General features: G+C 34.0%; 4 protein-coding genes across 4 annotated transcripts; 1 reads left to right on the top strand and 3 right to left on the bottom strand.

Moving 5' to 3' along the window:
* Positions 1 to 9,068: 9,068 nt before the first annotated feature.
* Positions 9,069 to 12,485, bottom strand: SULA (NAD(P)-binding Rossmann-fold superfamily protein). The gene is made up of 13 exons (XM_089622602.1): positions 12,234 to 12,485; positions 12,086 to 12,136; positions 11,597 to 11,669; positions 11,346 to 11,405; positions 11,000 to 11,118; positions 10,514 to 10,558; positions 10,353 to 10,431; positions 10,195 to 10,256; positions 10,013 to 10,115; positions 9,834 to 9,894; positions 9,672 to 9,742; positions 9,439 to 9,578; positions 9,069 to 9,330 (listed from the first exon to the last, which is right to left on the bottom strand). Exons 1-13 carry the CDS (start codon positions 12,315 to 12,317, stop codon positions 9,229 to 9,231), a joined length of 1,050 nt encoding a protein of 349 aa, XP_089478728.1. The 5' UTR covers positions 12,318 to 12,485; the 3' UTR covers positions 9,069 to 9,228.
* A 1,053-nt stretch (positions 12,486 to 13,538) lies between these two features.
* Positions 13,539 to 14,134, top strand: LOC149387274 (30S ribosomal protein S31). Its single transcript, XM_089622604.1, has one exon. It carries the CDS (start codon positions 13,579 to 13,581, stop codon positions 13,849 to 13,851), a length of 273 nt encoding a protein of 90 aa, XP_089478730.1. The 5' UTR covers positions 13,539 to 13,578; the 3' UTR covers positions 13,852 to 14,134.
* A 321-nt stretch (positions 14,135 to 14,455) lies between these two features.
* Positions 14,456 to 15,180, bottom strand: LOC149387275 (uncharacterized). The gene is made up of 2 exons (XM_089622117.1): positions 14,871 to 15,180; positions 14,456 to 14,781 (listed from the first exon to the last, which is right to left on the bottom strand). The coding sequence occupies exons 1-2, from the start codon at positions 15,178 to 15,180 to the stop codon at positions 14,456 to 14,458; spliced, it is 636 nt and encodes a 211-aa protein (XP_089478243.1).
* Positions 15,181 to 16,123: 943 nt separating this feature from the next.
* Positions 16,124 to 18,406, bottom strand: CIB22 (LYR family of Fe/S cluster biogenesis protein). The gene is made up of 6 exons (XM_089622603.1): positions 18,198 to 18,406; positions 18,046 to 18,087; positions 17,322 to 17,403; positions 16,836 to 16,891; positions 16,511 to 16,585; positions 16,124 to 16,350 (listed from the first exon to the last, which is right to left on the bottom strand). The coding sequence occupies exons 1-5, from the start codon at positions 18,330 to 18,332 to the stop codon at positions 16,535 to 16,537; spliced, it is 366 nt and encodes a 121-aa protein (XP_089478729.1). The 5' UTR covers positions 18,333 to 18,406; the 3' UTR covers positions 16,124 to 16,350; positions 16,511 to 16,534.
* Between the last annotated feature and the right edge of the window lie 126 nt (positions 18,407 to 18,532).

Genomic DNA, 18,532 nt, shown 5'->3' on the forward strand with positions numbered 1-18,532 from the left:
GGGTATGATAATTGTCCTAGTATAGCATAAAATTCTTTGTTGCCAATCGCTGAGATTCTTATCCGTTTGTTTATGGTCATGTGTGGCCTTAGTTCTGATTCAATGTGGGTTTAAATTGTTGTAACGCCCAACGAAATAGCATCTGAGAATTTCAAACAGGCTCATACGACATAGATCATAATGATTATATCATGCAATTATCTTTCATCTACTGATATATTAATTCCATATCGTTCTGCTGATATTTTGTGCATGTGGAGAGTGGAGTCATAATTATAAAATAACACATGGGATAAGTTATCCCATGGGATAACTAGTTGGAGCTCAAAGGCCTTGCCTTGTTGATAAATGTTGATGCACAAGATAAGATATGAAATACATCCCAATCACATATTTGAAAATTATAAATATAAAGTGTAATAATAATTCACAATTTTTTTACACCATTTGATTGGAACTGTGTATAACTCCTCACTCAAAGAAGGTCAATCAATAAGTGCATACTAGGGTCCCATGACTCTCATTCATTTCATATGATGACAGAATAATTAATATTTTGTCTTTTTTATTATAAAGAAAATAATTCAAATATTTGAATGATTACCCTCAATTAAAACTATACAAAAATAGTAAAAATTTAGTTTAGCTCGTAATTATTCTATAACGTGACACATATTATTGTGTTATAGTTGGATTATATATTCTCATAATTATTTAATATAAGAGGTTTAAAAATAAACTTATCCCTGACAAGAGGGTTAACTCAGTTGGTAAACACTAAACACCCGCCCTCAACTGAAGAGAAGGATTTGCTAAAAAAAAAAAAAAAAACTATCCCTAAAAGTATGGTATCTTTGGATATTGGTTATTAAATGATAAACACGAAAAGACTATTGGGAATTTATTTAGATTCTGTGTGTACGCTTTGTGGACTGAAAAAGCCATCAATCTTGCATGTGGTTTTGCCTGCAATCAAGTGCATGCACGATATTGTTGGTGAATCTATCAAAATTATTCGTCGTGACTTTCTTTTGTTTCAAATAATGTGAACCCAAATTTATTTTTAATGATTTAATTTAAAATGGATTGCTTTAAATTTATCACCACACTTTAGGTATTACTTGTGTCTAAAGTTGTCGTTTTATTGAGGAAAGATTGACTCGTAATAATTTTGATAGGGAGTGATTGTCCTTCTGCTGATTTGGTTTTACTATTCTTTGATATATTGTTGTTGTCATTTTTTTTTTTTTTGGTGATTGATTAAATTAAAGTACTAATCAGGCCTATATTCGCAAGATCAAAAGATCGACAGAATTTACTCTTTTGATCATTTTTGGTATCAACAAAAGGTGATTTTAATTCAAACTTTTTACCGAAAATACAATAAGGAGAATATAGCTTTTACCAAAGTTATGGGACTATTCGCTACATTGTATACTCAAATTAACATCATCAATCATACCGAATACACTAGTATGTTTCAAAAATAAAATATTTGGAATATATTTCTTCGTTAATATTTTTTTTTGTAATGATTCATTTAAGGTTTTATCGTCTCACAAAACGTCTACTTCGATGCCTAGTAGATATGCAATGAAATTTACTTAAAAAAGAAAAAGAAAAAAAAAGGATATGCAATGAAATGATGTGATGTAGTGCAAGTTGTTGGGTTTTGTTGAAAGAACAAATTTGTCCCAATATAGGAGCTGACTCTTAGTCTTATGCCCCTTCGTAATCTTGGCTACAACCTTTTAGGTCTTACTTGAAGTTGATTTATCACGTCAAGAGGTTTCTTTTTCCAACAACTCCAATCAACCCAGCCGAAATTGAGTTTGCGCCTTCGTCAACGGTTGGATAAACGCGAAATTTGGACAAAATGTTCGTGACAATATGATGTACTTTTTGAACGGTGGGATTAGATTTTTGAGCTTTTGAAATCTTTCTGTCGGATGAACCGTAGAGCTGCAAATTGTTTGTGCAATTTTATTTCACATTGGGTATTTTGGTTGTTCTTTGGTTGCAAGTTGTTTCAATCTCGAGTGTATAATTTGGTGCTGTTTAGCTATTTGTAGATTTTGAATTAGGGTTTTTGGCTTTATGATAATAGGTATTTGATAATTTTATATTGCATATTTTGTAGTATGTGTTTGGTTAGTTTGTAGTGGATATTTAAATTTGTGGGTACTTTGCATTGGATAATTGTGTATTTGGTTTATTTTGAGTGTTTATTTGGAGATCAATTGGATACTATACATTGGTTGATTAGGTGTTTATTTGATGATTTTACATTGGATGTTTGGTTGCTTTAGAAAATTCACATTGGTCATTTGGGGATCTCGCATTAGTTGCTTGGTTGTTTTTGGAGATTCACATTGGTCGTTTGTTGATCTTGCATTGGTTGTTTGGTTGGTTTTGGAGATTCACATCGGTTGTCTGAGAATTTCGCATTAGTTTTGGAGATTTCCCGCATTAATTGCTTGGAGATTTTGCATTGGTTTTGGAGATTCATATTGGTTGTTGGTGATTTCCCGCATTGATTGCTTGAAAATTTTACATTGGTTTTGGAGATTCATTTGAAGATTTCACAAAGACTCACTCACTCCACTTTGCGCTTCCGTTCATTTTTCATCTTGTTTGACAAACTCTCGATGTTTATCATTGTAGTATCGTGAGTTTGCGGGGGATGTTTGCATAGTTATTATTATTATGATGTAAGAGTAGTTTAGTCTTTCGCAAAGTTATCAAATCTATTAATATTTTTTTTCCAATTTAAATTTAAATTAAAAATTATAGCACCCTACATCTTAATTAGAGGGACATTTTTTTAGGTAGAATTTTATGCCACATTTTAAATTTGTCACTAAATTATTACTGTAATGTAATATGCAATTTTACATATACGTGTGGGCATTAATATAAACAAACCGTAGAAAAGAAATGAAAGCCAATCAATGTAAAAAAAAAAAAAAAAAAAAAAAAAAAAAAAAAACCCTAAGCCAAATTTACCTATACGTACGACTGTGTAAACTCTAAGTGTTGTCTGGTTGTAATTAATTTTTTGTTACATGCGTATTTTTTGTTAAATATCATGAGATCAAAATGAAAGAGAGATTATGAATTCTATGTTATTTTGAGCTCGCATTGAATAAGTTGGGAGGTTTTAAACTAATTAATTCGAAACTCTACCGAAATTTCGGCAGAGTTTCCCCTATTATACTGACAAACCAAAAACCTGCAAAATTATTTAAAAACATACACAAACCATCCAGAACTATCCTATAAATTAGCTCAGCCCTAAACCGAACCTCCGTGGTTCGATCACAACATTTATAAATGAAAAATCGAAATAAACAAAATATCACAAACTATCAAAGCATGTCACAAAACTATTTTTCTTATTTAAATTACAATTTAATTACATGTTAAATCAACTACGCAAACTTATCACAAATTAATTAACTACTTATAAACTAAGCAACATAAATGTAATTATTAAACTAATTACAATTTCTAGGTAATAATTTACTTACAATTAATCTAAATTAATTAAAAGCAAAAAATTTAAAAATGTCACAAACTATATTTCAAAACATGTCAAAAAACAACTAAAACTTAATTTTAACCTAATATAAACTAATCACATTATTAAACTTAATTATCAAAATCAAACTTATTTTAACCATATATCATATTAATACTAACTAATTTACAATCAATTATCAAAATTAATTATCAAATTACTAAACATGTTAAATTAATTATCAAATTAATACTAATTAAGTTACACATTATTATTAACTTACATATTTCACATTAATTAACTAACCTAACATATTATATATATACACTAACCTAACATATTATATATATACACTAACCTAACTAACTAATATATACACTAATATATATATACACTAACCTAACTAACCTAACATATTACTGATATTATAATACTATCAGATGCGACTAGTCGCATCTGATGAGTTATCAGGTGCGACTAGTCGCACCTGATTATAAAAATAAAAAATAAAAATTTCATTCGCCACGTCAGACTAATGAAATAAAAGAGGGGGAGATGAGGCCCGCTCAAAATTTTCAAACTATCTGATGCGACATAGTCGCACCTGAAAATTTCACCATATTTTCAGGTGCGACTAGTCGCATCGGATTGTCAAAATCAAAAGACAATTTGAGCGAATTTTTTCGGCTTCTGAAAGACTATCAGATGCGACTAGTCGCACCTGAAAGTCATTTAGATGCGACTTTTAGGTGCGACTAGTCGCATCGGATAGTCTTGCGCATCAGAAAATCAATTTTGTAGTAGTGATCGGCAACGGAAAAATAATTCACGACCTCATAAACATTGTCAATTCCCTTTGTTTTTTAATATAAGATTATGAACAAATATCAGTAAAGCGGAATTAGTTAGAAACACCAAAATACTTAGCTTGAGTAGAACCAACAAAAAACTGAGCACCGCACTGATAAATCTCACTGATTGTGGTGGTAATATAATACGGCCCAACGTTGAATATCTCCAAAATATTTCCATCTCCGTCGATCTTTATGGCTACGCTTGGCACCAGGGCGGGTTCGCCCGGTTGTCTATTGAAGTTAAAGGTCACCCAAAAATGATCTTCCGAAGGAGTATTTTTAATAATATCAGGTCTTCCGTCAAAGTTGAGCACAACTTGACTCGTCAAAGCTCGATGGCCTCTCAGCCACAGCTTAGTAATTCTTCTTCCGATTCCTTCAGCGACAAGGATGAATGAGCGATTAGAGCTAATTGCCACACCGTTTGCCCCAAAGAGTCCGTGTAGAAGAACTCTCACTTTTCTCGTGTTTGAGTCGTATTTCAACAATCTTCCCGTATTGTCGTTGTTTCTTAATGCTTCCCCGAATTGACTGGAAAAAAATACACTCCATATCAAAAAAATATCGTCGCTAATTATCTTTGCCGCCAAACTTTAGAAGTTTTGGCACCAAATAATTAGCGACGATAAATTCGTCGCTAAAAGGGTGATTAGCGACGATTAAGTCGTCGCTAATACTTCCATAGCTAAATGTCATATTTCTAGTAGTGCATTTCCTCCATTACTAGCCTTAGGCTTGAGAGAAATTTGAAGGAAAATAAGATAATATAATATATTTTTTTAAAAAAAATCCAATCTAGGAAGAAAAATAAAAATACCATGACTTTCACGTGGAAATAAATCATAACATAAATGTACATGTTACTTTCCGTATAAAAAGAGTTTTATAAAAGACTCAATGAAATTTTTTTAATGTGACAAAAATACATAATATAGACTATTAGTTTGTAGTATAATTAATTTTTGGGTTCGCCTCAAGCGAAAAAAATCGCATTAAGTGTAAATAGCCATAAAGTGTTGACTTGTGCAAAAGAGATGGGTAAGTAAATAAATCAAGAGATTGATTACGTAGTAGTCAAGTTACTCTATTGTGAATTTGGAACTAAAATCGGTGAAATAAACATCTCCGGTGAACTGATCAACGCTAACACCATTTGTGAATCGGAAAGGCACTCCCTCGGCTGAGGTTGCAAGCTGCCTTGCAACCTCCGGTTGAGCCAACAACGAGAAACCCTCGATACGCATCTGCGATGAACAATTTATTCTCCGAATCATAGAACTCGATCCCTAATGGCCTCCCACAAATAGGACTTAGATTATTATATCCCTCACACTCTACTTTCGACCTACGAATCACAATTATACAATTAATAAAGATGTAGATTGCAGAGATGTGCAATATTAATATGATGCTTGGTTAATAATTTATTATTTATAAATAAGCTTTAATTATAACTTATTAATATTCATAGAAGTTGTGCTTTAGTAAAAAAATAAAATTTATTAGGTATGTAACTTCATTACTATTTAATAGGGAGAGCTATTCATTCCAAAGATACGACAACAAATCTCATGAAAATATTATTCAGTGACGAATATATAATGAATTTTTTTTAATGACAATCATGATCATAAAAGTGGAATCAAACCTTCTTAATGGATGATGGAAAAAAGTCTACCGACTAGTCATATTTTGAAATAAACCCAATATAAGTTACGTACCTATTAGGTTGCGTGAAAGAAAATTCCTCAAAGCTATTGGAACGGTAATTAAATCTGATAATTGTTCCATCAGAGATGCTCGTATATGGTCCTCTTCCAAAGGCATCGAAGCTGATAGATTCAGGACCGTTTGTATTGTTTGGCTAGTAAAGCTTTCGAAAACTCGATATTTTTAAATGCCCTAAAACAATTGAGGGTAAAGATAGGACAATGATGAAGACCGAAAGCATGGTCACGAATTAGGATATCAATATGATTATTATTTTCTTGGATTGAATCACGACGATGCATGTATTTATAGAAATCTCCAAGCGACTTGACATTCGCTGGGATATCACATTCATGTCACGTATATAACGTAGACTCCATAAATTCAAAATTTTGCCAATTATTGAAAAAATATTGAGTAACGAAAGCTTCTTCTCTTTTCAACCTTTTGAAAGAGTTCATTGTATTAGTTAATAAATATGGAGAAACAGTTATATACTACGCATGAAAATTAGGTCATCATTCATATCGAAATAATTTTCTCAGTCTAGATTTTCTCATGTGTCAAACTCGTTGAAATCTTTGCATGAATGTCAAACTTTTCAAGGATGAATATGTTGGATTCAATAAGAAATAACTTATTTAATTTGTGAAAATAGTAGCCATAAGCTATATATATATATATATATATATATATATATATATATATATATATATATATATATATATATATACTGCTTGCCGCCATTATATTTGCATGGATCATGTTGAAATTATGCAACTGAAAAAAAAAAAAAAATCATAAATCGAATTGGACCATCAAATTTTTAAATCGTTAAATTTTTGTAATATGGTCATATGGAAAAGTCCGATTTCTTTTTTATATCGCGTTAGGTTGCCAGTTCAATTCACGTTTACAGTTTTTGTAATGATTTTGCTCCTACGGAATCGGATAACTGCAATATTTTCCTCCCTTTGTTGTCGTTATAAAGTTTTGGAATCCATGAGAGGGTGTTTCCATTTATTTGATACATTATAATAATTTGAGTATATGTACAAGAAATGTATTAAACTACGCAACATCCTTTTCAAGAAATTCCTTAATCGACACGACAAGTTGAGGGCAACTTCACACCGCCTCAGCATAATCAATTAGCCTCTCTATATATAGAAACCCAATAATCATAATAATAATATAAAAAAAAAAAAAAAAATTATTAGAATAGATTGAGTGGGTGAATAATTAGGGACGGGTCGGCCTTAAAGTTTAAACATTGGGAAGCCTACAGCGAAAGTTTTAAATATGACTTTTTTCATTATAGATAAAAATAAAACACAAAATAAATTTCAAATAATAATAATAATAATAATGATACATAAACCAATAATAAAATAATTTAGCATTCCAAACAAACTTTTTTTTTCTTCTTCTGAATGTCTAAACAAGTATTATTGACAATAACCCAAACTTGCTTGAGGTAGGTGGTAATATCACTTCTCCTCTTGCGGGCAAGACAGGCAGCATTACCCATATTTATTTAATTATGAGGTGTATTTGTGTGATAGCATAATTAATAGATTTGTATATTTGTCCACCCCTATATTTTTATAATTATGCTATTGTATCATTGGCTGATAATGTCTTCTCTGGAAAAATATATATATATATATATATATATATATATATATATATAATTGACAATATACAACAATTATAAGCATTCATTGCCCAAACGTAGTCGTCAAGGGTCAAGTTAAAAGTGGGCCGAGGCTGACGGGGCCGGGCGAGGATAGACATGCCACCAAACGAGCCATTGCTCGAAAAACGGGAAAACGAACATTGACATATGGGCCAATGGACGAGCGTGGACGAGTGCAAACGTGTTCGGATGAGAACTGTTTACTTCGTCTCGATCTTTTTTGTCTAAATCAAGCATCGTTTTTTTCTCTTTCTTATGTTGTTCAATATTTTATTAGACTTTAGGGCTAAAGTCTTTTAATGATTTTTAGGCAAAAGTTTCAACTGCTTTATATTGCAGAGACCCGTAAAATTACGTATATTTTTTACGGTCTTTGTTGGTATTATAATTTAATTCCTGCGATGGGATAAAAAAAAAAATTCTGTACAGGGTGTTCTCGAAAAATACTATTTACGAGTTTATTATTGAATGAGTAAATTAATTTTGTGTCCCGAGAGCATCACCGTAATTTTTTTTTCCCGAAACAATGCCAATTTGAATGAGCGCTAATTTAACACCTTCGTTCCCTCAGAGATCACCTCCTTTTCCATTCTCTACAAACCTCAAAAGGCTCAAATGCATTTTGTGTTCAAAATATACTTTATTGTGATATTCGTCAAATTCACCGTTAAACTCGGATCTATTGCTTCAGAAAAAAAAAAAAAAAAAAAAAGAAGATAAATACTTGAACAAAGTGCAACTCTACTAAATTAGGTCATTATTATTCCTGAGGTTGCTGAAATAAAACCTCTTGCTGAAATGGAATCTCCATTTGAGATGGAACACCTCTGAGAGAGCCAAAGCAAGATCTGTAAATGGAATCTCCATTTGAGATGGAAACACTAACTGTGGAAGATTTTGTACGTTTGCCTCTCAAGATCATGGACGATTTTTGCTGCAGAGACTAGGAAATGAAAAAAAAACACTATGGTCTCGTAAGTTGTATTATCAATTCATTCCTACGATGGACCTGGGGTCATACATTTTTCCCTCTGTGGGGTTCTTGAGAAATGCTATTTTTGAGAAATTATTATTTTTGTCCGGATAGTAACAACGCTGGTTCGATTGAGAGCTAATTTAGCGCTCTATTTCATTCCGAGAGCACTTCCTTTTGTGGTTATAATATACTTTCTTGTGATCTACGGCATGTCGTATTGGCTGTCAAGCTCGGATGTATTGCTTCATAATTTGTGAATTTATCAGGGTTGATGATTAAATAACTACGCTTTTAACTATTTGAAGACAATGAAAATTGAATGTCACGAATCACGACATAAAAAATTGCTCCAAAAGTTGCAGGAGTTACAATGCAGCCTCATATTTAACCTTTAATAAACCGAACACTCTTCAAGTCAGAGTGATTAACAAGATTGTGAGGTTTGTCAAAAGACAAATACTAGACCATTTCAAGAGATAATGGCTTTTAGTGCATCTTTAACAAATGGGTATTTGAAGGAGAAACCCAACTCTTTGGCCTTGGCCGGAATCACCTTTTGTCCTTCAAGAACCTGTTTAACCAAAAAAAAAAAATGGTTGAACCGGTTATCGTTTATCTCAAAAGCCCACCTCAATTCACAAGTAAAATTCCATTTTACAAAAAAAAAAAAAAAAGTTACCACAGCAGCGCCTTCACCGAGAACAGCCTTGATCGCAAAGTCGGGAACGGGAAGCCACGAAGGCCTTCCCATCACGCTCCCGAGGTGATTGCACATCTCAGCCAATCTCACCGGATTCGGTGCCGTCCCGTTTATCACTCCTGACCAACACACACACACAATACTCACTTTCAACCATTGCCTTGTTCTAATTCCAAACAGCATTTCAAGCTCAAGTGAAGTGAAGTTCGTACCCTTATAAGATGGATTGGACAGAGCTTCGTATAACAAGCTCACTATGTCATCGATATGAATCCATGAAAACCTGTAACCAAAAAAAAAAAAAAAAGACTCGGTTTTCTCAGTGGCTTGGAACAATCTAAACCGACGGTAACTAACAAAAGTGGGAATAATACCATTGGTTTCCTGTGCCCAAAGGTCCGCCGGCAAACATCGAGAAGAGAGGGACCATTTTTGCTGCAGAGAGTTTACACTTAATTATGATCGTTGCGTATTATCATCCGTTCGTAAATGGATATGCAATCAAACTCTTCTTTTACTTTTCATGATCTTTTAGAATTCTGTTTTTACGTACCTAAAGCACCACCGTCTTTTCCAAGAACAACGCCGATTCGAATGAGCGCTAACCTAACATCCTTGTTCACTTTCAGAGCACTTCCTTCCCATTCTCTGCAAACCTGAACGAGCTTTCCATGTTTAGTAATATATACACACATATATAGATGTTTATGATACAAATACTAGGTTTTTGTTTACCTCGGCTAAGTAATCGTTTCCCGACGGACTTTGCTCATTGAATACCTGTGTCTCACTAGTGCCTGGTGATTCAATTTCAATAGCGATTAATCACGATAAATTATTATTTTACTCGATATTACTTGAGCGTATGAATTTACTTAGACCGAAATACGGACCGTAGTAACCAACAGCCGTTGCGCTGACCAACACTGCAGGACGAGTTTGTTGCGGCGAACCATTTATCAATTCCACGATCTTCGCAAACAAGTAAATCAATCAATTAGTCAGAGAAACTTTGATTCCCTGTTTTCCCTCGCTTCGTTATTTTAATACTTACTTTTGAAGTCACTCTGATCCTGCTATCCTTGATCTCCTTCTTTATCTACACAACATGTCAAGAGCTTATGAGCCGAAAGCTGATATATTTTTTTTTATTGGTTTTACGATATATTGAAATCCTCTCCTCTCTGCCCATGGTTTTCCAAGTCACGAAACTGCTATCGAACATATCAAAATAGTTTTACCGAACTCATCAGCGAGAGTCGGAAACAAGTTGTAACGAAGATTCGAAACAAAATGACCAAGTTATATTTTAGTTTCCTTCGTGAATTTATATAATTACGATATCATGTCGCACATAGTTAGTAAGACCCTGAAACTACAAGATATTACAAGCTTTCGAGAGGCTTGTTCTAACTAGGCCACATCCCAATTTTTCACTCAATAATTGCCTTTTACTCCCCTTTTTATCCATACTAAGTAATTGCTTGAACTAACTATTCATATCTAACTACGATACTACCCTTAAGGTCCTAAAACTTACCTCGGGAGACCATCTTGTACTAATGGATAATCCGGCCAAATTAACGACGCCGTTTGAGCCTTCAATACAGTCTTTCCACTCTGGTTCTTCTGCGATCCTAATCCCGGGAAAGTCCCTCACTACAAGAACCAAACAAAAAAAAGAGCACAGTGAATATCAATAACATTTACATACTATTTCTACCTTCAAGGATAATCTCGAAGAAGATAGTAAAGGAATTTCTTCTTCTCCCCAAAGTTCTCTTACAGTTGGAATCCCAAACAACTTTTAATTATTTCTATTTTAACCCACTAACTATCAACTAATTATTACAAATCTTATATTATAGAGTTCTTTACCTTCTTACCAGGAAAAATCGACTCGGCTTTAGATCTGGATCGTGTCAATACACGAACACTGTGATTATCTGCACTTACAATGTGGATTCAAGACTTTAACTTATGTGAAGTTGGAAAGAAAAAAATATATAAATAATACAAATGGAAAATCAGGATAAGAACATGAACATGAAAGAACTATGATTTATTCAAATAACTATGCGCATAGATGCATTTATATATAAAAGTCCTTATGAATTAAAATAAGGAGATTATATACCTGCTTGAAGCCTTTGAACCAATCTTTTACCGATGAAACCCGTCGCGCCAGTTATAGATACAATCATTTTATCCTACAACAGCCTGAAAATGATCAGTAAATAAATCCTCGGAGCGACCAAATAATGCTTTGATACCATAAATAGACTTGCATTCGTAGATCCGTAATATTAATGAGAAGAAGATACACTCAAACACGATCTAACTAAAAGGCTAAAATAGAGACACTCAAACTCTTGAGTCTTGACTTTAGAGAGACCTAAATTCCGTGTTTCTTTATTGAGGCTAAAACCACATTCAGGAATTTTTTTTTATTTTTTTTCATCATAATCATGAATTTCTCAAACTTTCTGAGAATGTATATTACATTAAAAAAAATTCATAGGAATTTACATTAGTAGAGCAATTTCTTTTCATTAAAAAAATGTAGAGCAATGCAGCTTGACAATTCAGAAACTTGAATATCAAATATGGGTTTTGAATAACTAACCTTGTTCTGATCATATACACACCAAACTCCGAGCCTTTTAGTCTCAGACCTCTAAACCCCCCCACAAAAGAATAAGAAGAGGATAAAATTGTTAGCCATATAAACCAGAATTCAGTAATAAAAAATTGAAAAATGGAAATTCGGGTACTTTAACCGAAAGGGTTTGTGGGATGGGAAGACTGGTAGAAATGGTGTTAGTCCATGAGAAAGCTGTGACCTTGTGGAGCTCCATTGAAGAAGAAGAAGAAGAAGAAGGAGAAGTTGTGAATACTTTGAGCGGACAAAATAAAAGTGAAATTTGATGTTTGTGTAATGTGTTTGATTTTAGGAGTCATTTCCATCACCCATTTTTCTGTGTTGCTAATTCAACTGGTTTTTCACTATTTACGTCCAACAAAAATAAACCGGACACTACTCAAAATTCTCCAACTCTTTAACTTAAGTTATAAGTAGCGATGGCAATTTGACCCGTTACCTTATTTATTCGGGTCGGGTAATACCCGTTTTTTTTTAGTAAACGGGTAATACCCGTTAAGGTTTTAACGGGTCCGGGTACGGATAACGGAATAATCTTTCTCCGGGACCCGACCCGTTAACTTTTAAATATGTAAAAAGATAATAAAGTTTTATATGTTGCAATGAAGATGACAACGTTACAATGAAGATGACCAAATTTACAATGAAGATGATCAATTCGCAATGAAGACTTCTTTTGTATTTTTTTATTTATTTATTTTGAATTTTAATGTTCTTTATATTGTAGTAGCACTTTGATATTTTTCACATAAATTTTATTATTTTTAAACTTTATATTGTTGATTGATTTTTATTTTATAAACGGGTAACGGGTCCAATATTTTTAACCCGCCGGGTGTATCCCCGTTGCCCGGCCCGTCTCAAAATCCGAGTAAACGGGTCCGAATAACAGGTAAAAAATTATAACGAATACGGATAACGGAATAAGTGTACCCGATTTTACCCGTACCCGTCGCCATCCCCAGTTATAAGCTGTAATAATAATAATAATAATAATAATAATAATTTCTAATATAAAATTGTCCAATAAAATATTCATTACGTAATTTCAATTGATTGGTTATTTAAATAATAATAATATAGATAAGCTTATTGAAAAAATAATCTCTCAACTTTAATTTACTGAATACCATTTTAATCAATTTAATTCGAAAAATTATTTAGAACTTCAGTTTCAAGTTTCTTTCGTCTGATTGTCTTCTTAGATTTGTATGGTGTCAGTCACACAGGGCTCGGTAATTTATGAAAAAGAAAAGAAAATATTCCCAAATTTTAATCAAAATGAGTAGTTTTAAGAAATTATGATAAATAAAACTAGTCATTTGGTCCTTTTTCCCTAATTTGTGATTTTGGGCTTTTTCTGGGCCCAAGAAACCAAACCGATCGATCCAGCCCAGCTTGATTCCTTTTATTTCCTGGGATCGAGTTCCTCGTTCCCAGCTTGAGAAGCAGCAACAATGGCGACTATAATGATGACGACGATGGCGAGGCAGTTCCGGCGAGCTCTGTCCACTGCGTCGGCGGGGGCGGAGGCACGGCCTCCTCAATTTTCGCTGACTTCGGCGCCGGCGCTGTGTGGGAAAGGGGACAAGAGGACGAAGCGGGGAAAGAGGTTCAAAGGATCGTACGGAAACTCAAGGCCTAAGAGAGAGAAGATGATCGAACGCCTCAAAGACAAGCTCGAGGTTCCAAGGTCCACACCATGGCCTCTTCCTTTCAAGCTCATCTAATCTAGGGTTTTCATTTTATTTTACTATTATTTGGAGCCGCTAGGTTTTATCTAGTTTCATTTTTCTTATGGAATGAGCTCTGTATATTAGAAATTTTTACAAACCCTGTGCTTCAGTGTCTCGTCAGTTCTTTATTTCTCTGGGCAAGAATTTGGATGCAGAGCTTTGTTTGGAAGTTCATGAATAACGCATCAACTCTTTTTTTTCGTTGTTTTTTTAATTCAGTTTTGTTATAGGAAAGAATCTGAAGTCGTTCTATAAAGATAAGATTTTGATGTTCAAATCCAAGCCAAGTGTTTATTCACTGATTTAAAAAAAACAAAAAAAAAAAAACCCAACACTAATTAGTGAAAGATTATGGCCTCAAATTTGGTTTGATCATTCAGTTTCAAAGAAGGGAAGTACTGTTTGCTCTGATAACACAAAAACACTGCAACATTTTGATTTTATTTTGCAGATTTGCATTGCAAGGTATTTTGGTCATCGGTGTATTTCGGTTTAATATGATCATTCTGTGTGGGTAAAGATATTAGCTTAGTGTTTGCCATTATAGCTAGAATGGTAATAACAGCAGAGAGAAAAAGTAAAAGAAAGGAAACCGAGTTCAAACAAAACTTTTACTCTCTGTGTCAAAGTCTTGTTGAGCTGCGATTCCCTTATTCTTTCTCAGAACATACTGCGCTGTGAGAGCCAGCGCTAGATCTGCGATTAGGCCTAGCCCGATTACAATATAGACCGTGCCAAAAGCCATAGTAACCACCCCGATCGGAAATATCAGCGGATAATACTTGTCATCTCTTTTCGGCTCGGTCACGAGCCTATAGCCGGTGTAAGAAGCCCAAACTAGCACGGCCATGGTTATCAAGGTCACGAAGATCCGACCAATGATCATTTGGACCGGTCTTGTCTCTCCCCCGGAACGGACGAGACCTATAGGCAACAGAAATACACTTTCACTTCATTGTTGATTAGGACTTGGAGATCTGATTTCATTCTGAATATATGTGTTTTTGCAATACCTGGGTGGACGGTTCGTTTGTCGTGTTCAAGCAATTGCTCGGACACTTTGAGGAACAGGTTCACGAGTATGGGAAAGCCGAGAGCCACAAAGAGGACTCCGAAGAGAATTGTCACCACGCCGATGTGAAATCCCCAAGTTTTGAAGCTGCTTGTTTCGGTCTCCGCTATTTCTGCAACTCCTAGACCGGATCGTACGAGCAAGAACACGAAGAGAACGGCGATGAAAGCGACGAACGCTCGTTCTGGTGTCACACGGAAGATCATTGTCTCGATGGGTTTCTTAGTCTTCGCCGCTGCTTCGTCGTCCATTGTTGAAATTATCGAAAATTGTGTGGGGAATTTTTTATAAGGAATTTCTAGGACAAATCTTGGTCCAAGTTGGTTGAAATGTGTAGTGTTTAGAGAAACTTCGTTATAATAATCAGATTCACAGCCACAGGCTTTGGCAAGGTTTTTGGTATTTGTCTTTCACTCACTCTCTCACTTTCATTGGAGAGTGACATGAACAAATATTGGAAAGGTCATCTTATTATCTATCTTTCTTCGTGACCGATACAGTTTGGAGCCTTGTTTTTCCTGTGCTTCTCTTATCTTTTTCTTGCGAAAGGTCTCCCTCTTGGTGCGTGAGCGTGACTCACTCATATTGGGTTCACAACGACACTTCCTAATTTTGTTTTGTTTTGTTTTGTTTGTGTATCTTTAACCATTTTAGGAAAATTATAATTAAGCTTTTTAAAAAAATATATATATAATCGCTTTCCGCACAGACAAACTGGAAGTGAATGGGCAATTGATATACTTGTGAATAAACTCTCTTTAATATCAATATACAAAATTTATAATCAATATTGTTCAATTATACTACATTCTAATAGCTTGGAAGAGATTTGAGTTGCACTGATATTCAAATGTTTGAGCTTGTTCCATTTAAACATGAAAATATTGTACGTGATAAACCCACAAGTAAATTTGTCACCACGCCAACGGATTATAAAAGGTCGTCGGCGTTTACAAAATTCGAATTAAGAGGTTGCTATTTTAAAAAAAATCGTACGGCAAAGGTTTTTTACATTCACACAAAAGATGGTTTTAAAAAAAAAATATTGAAATTAACACATTGAGACGAACCTGTATGTTTATTTATGATATCTTTTTTCTTCTTTCAGATGCGCTTCTTGAACTAAGCTCATAACACAATTAAAAAAACGACACTTCTTTTGCAAAAGTTCAGCAGTTATTCCACTGACACAGGAAAAAAAAATAAAGAAGCAATTTATTTAAGTTGTAAACAAAAGTAGAGCACAGAACGCTCATGACGAGTTCAAAACATATTTCATACTTTGCTTGTTGGTCGAAGGGGAAGAAAAAAAAAATCAACAGTACCAGAGACACAACAACTGAAATCTCAACAAATCATAAGAATTCAAACGCAGCACAAATCATAAGAATTGAAACATAATGAAGACAGTCCAGCTTAACCTGCATTATTAAAAATCTAAAGATGAGTAATGCTGAAAAGAGAAACTGTAATAGAAACCAGGACTTTATCTATGCATGTAATTTTCTACTTGAACAGAAATTTGGAGATATGTTGGAGCAAATTTTGAGATGGATCTTTTAAGGGACCTTAATAACTCACCTTTATTTATTTCCAATTGAGGCCTTAAAGTCTTCCGTCGTTATCTTCATTGCCGTAGTTGTACACAATCTCAATCTGCATCAAGATAACAAACAATTGATCAGAAACGCTAGCGAAATTAAAGCCCATGAAAGTGCAATATTGAGCTTAATACTTGAGAAACTGTATTAAGTTTCTTTCCCATACAATTAGTTATATCATTTAGCCATTCTCATTTCTTTTAAGGAATGAGAAAAGCGCTGCATAACTAAATACTTCAAGAGGTGCAAATTCACCAGTAGCGACAGTAATAAATAAATAAATAAAAATAAAAACTAAAAATTACCCCAGCAGGTGGAGTTGGGTTTCGAGTAAACTTGCTACCACCAGGAGCCCATGGAACTGTACAAAACAGGTAAATAAAATAAGTTTACATTATTCACAATACAAAATGAGAAATGTATTGTAAATCAACATAGGAATCTAATGGACACTCAGAACGGCGTTACGGCGCTACTCTTTTCTTTCTTTTAATTAATTACACGTTGCTCTCAGCTTGATCGCATATGCAATATTTACGAGATTGTATTGAGGAAGGATGATGAACCAATAACAACGAGCTCTTTTAGCTTTTATCAGAGATTTCTCTCCAAAACGTCTTAATTCAGAAAAAAAAATTCGTTTCTACTAAAAATAAAACGAAGATGGAAGAAATAAACTTGTTCAGAAGACCGAGAATCTTCACGGCATGTCATTGTGGGAGCTATAAACCATGACTTGGCTACAAGTATGGTCTAACTTGCGAAACGAATCAGTTTTATAAGGTCTTTACCGATATAAGGATCAGGGTGCCTCCACTTATTGTAGGCTGCTTCACCATCGGCTATCATTTTGTCGATTGTATCAAGATCTTCCTGTATATTCATTCCACAAACAAATCAAATATAACACATAACCAGATTAACAAAACATTGAAAAATAAATAAATTATATCCCACACAATGAGAAGACTAAATTTATTTCAACAAAAATTCAACATCTGAGGTCGATAATCAAAACATCGGCATTGTTCATTTACACTACCTATCCAATTGTTTCGGATATTAGGTCATATTTTGGGAGTTTATGCAAACTACCACATTGCCAAAAACTAAACAAAGTCTGAAGCTGAATTCTTTCAGACGCCTAGATAGCCAGACAGACTAATTTTGATTGAGAAGCTTGGATCAAAGCATAATCCGAAAACAAACAAGAAGCTTGAATCTGTTTTTGTGCCAGGTTCTTCATGATCTTTTCCCGCACACATTATTCAGGCGGTGAATTACTTGGTAAATTTGGTAAATACCAGTAACTCTTTACAGCAAAAACCTAAAATTATATCAAGTTTTTTTTTTTAAAAAACCTAAGATGTTCAACATCAAATATCATCATAGGAGGTGCCGAAAGATAAAAAAAAAATTAATAAAATAAATAAAACATAGCACAAGAAATCGAACCAGAGAAGTAAATAGATCAGAATAATATGATTGGGAGGCGAAAGAAAAAAAACAACGAACCACATGCGTATTGGCGTTGAATCTCTCGCGAAGGTCTGAAGCCTATAACATACATAAATAAAAAAATTAAAAAGAAAAATTGTTAATAAACACAAATGCGATACCGAGAGAGAGACTGAGATTGAAAAGGAAGAGGAAGAAGAAGATGGTACATCTTTGTAGAAGAGGTGGCGATGGACGGCCCAGTTGAGAGTGTCTTTGAGGGCTCGCCTGTAGAGGATCCGAACCCTCTCCTTCTGCGCTGCTCTTCGCGCCACATACCCCATCGTCGACGCCGCTGAGTTCATCGTGACTTCCCTTCTCTCGCTCTCTCTCCTCTTCAGGTTTCTACTTTGAGACGACGAAACGCTCTCATTTGATTGGAAGGAACTTAAATACGACGTCTCGTTTTCATCATAATAAAACGACATATCATTTACTTTAGAAGCCCAATCATTTTTAATTATTATTTATAGTCTATATAAAAAAAAATATATATTAATGTTTT

This window comes from Urtica dioica, chromosome 8 (genome assembly GCF_054948205.1).
Source record: "Urtica dioica subsp. dioica isolate 48M chromosome 8, U.dioica_male_clone48M_v1_H2, whole genome shotgun sequence".
Classification (NCBI taxonomy): Eukaryota; Viridiplantae; Streptophyta; class Magnoliopsida; order Rosales; family Urticaceae; genus Urtica; species Urtica dioica.

Coding starts and splice junctions, on each gene's coding strand:
- LOC149387274 (XM_089622604.1), top strand. CDS start 13,579: ATGGCGACTATAATGATGACGACGATGGCGAGGCAGTTCCGGCGAGCT.
- SULA (XM_089622602.1), bottom strand. CDS start 12,317: ATGGAGCTCCACAAGGTCACAGCTTTCTCATGGACTAACACCATTTCT. Junction 11,670..12,085: donor GTGTATATGATCAGAACAAG/GTTAGTTATTCA, acceptor AGGCTGTTGTAG/GATAAAATGATTGTATCTAT. Junction 10,432..10,513: donor GGATCAGAGTGACTTCAAAA/GTAAGTATTAAA, acceptor TTGTTTGCGAAG/ATCGTGGAATTGATAAATGG.
- CIB22 (XM_089622603.1), bottom strand. CDS start 18,332: ATGAACTCAGCGGCGTCGACGATGGGGTATGTGGCGCGAAGAGCAGCG. Junction 17,404..18,045: donor TCAACGCCAATACGCATGTG/GTTCGTTGTTTT, acceptor ATGAATATACAG/GAAGATCTTGATACAATCGA. Junction 16,586..16,835: donor ACCCAACTCCACCTGCTGGG/GTAATTTTTAGT, acceptor ATCTTGATGCAG/ATTGAGATTGTGTACAACTA.
- LOC149387275 (XM_089622117.1), bottom strand. CDS start 15,180: ATGGACGACGAAGCAGCGGCGAAGACTAAGAAACCCATCGAGACAATG. Junction 14,782..14,870: donor CAAACGAACCGTCCACCCAG/GTATTGCAAAAA, acceptor TGTTGCCTATAG/GTCTCGTCCGTTCCGGGGGA.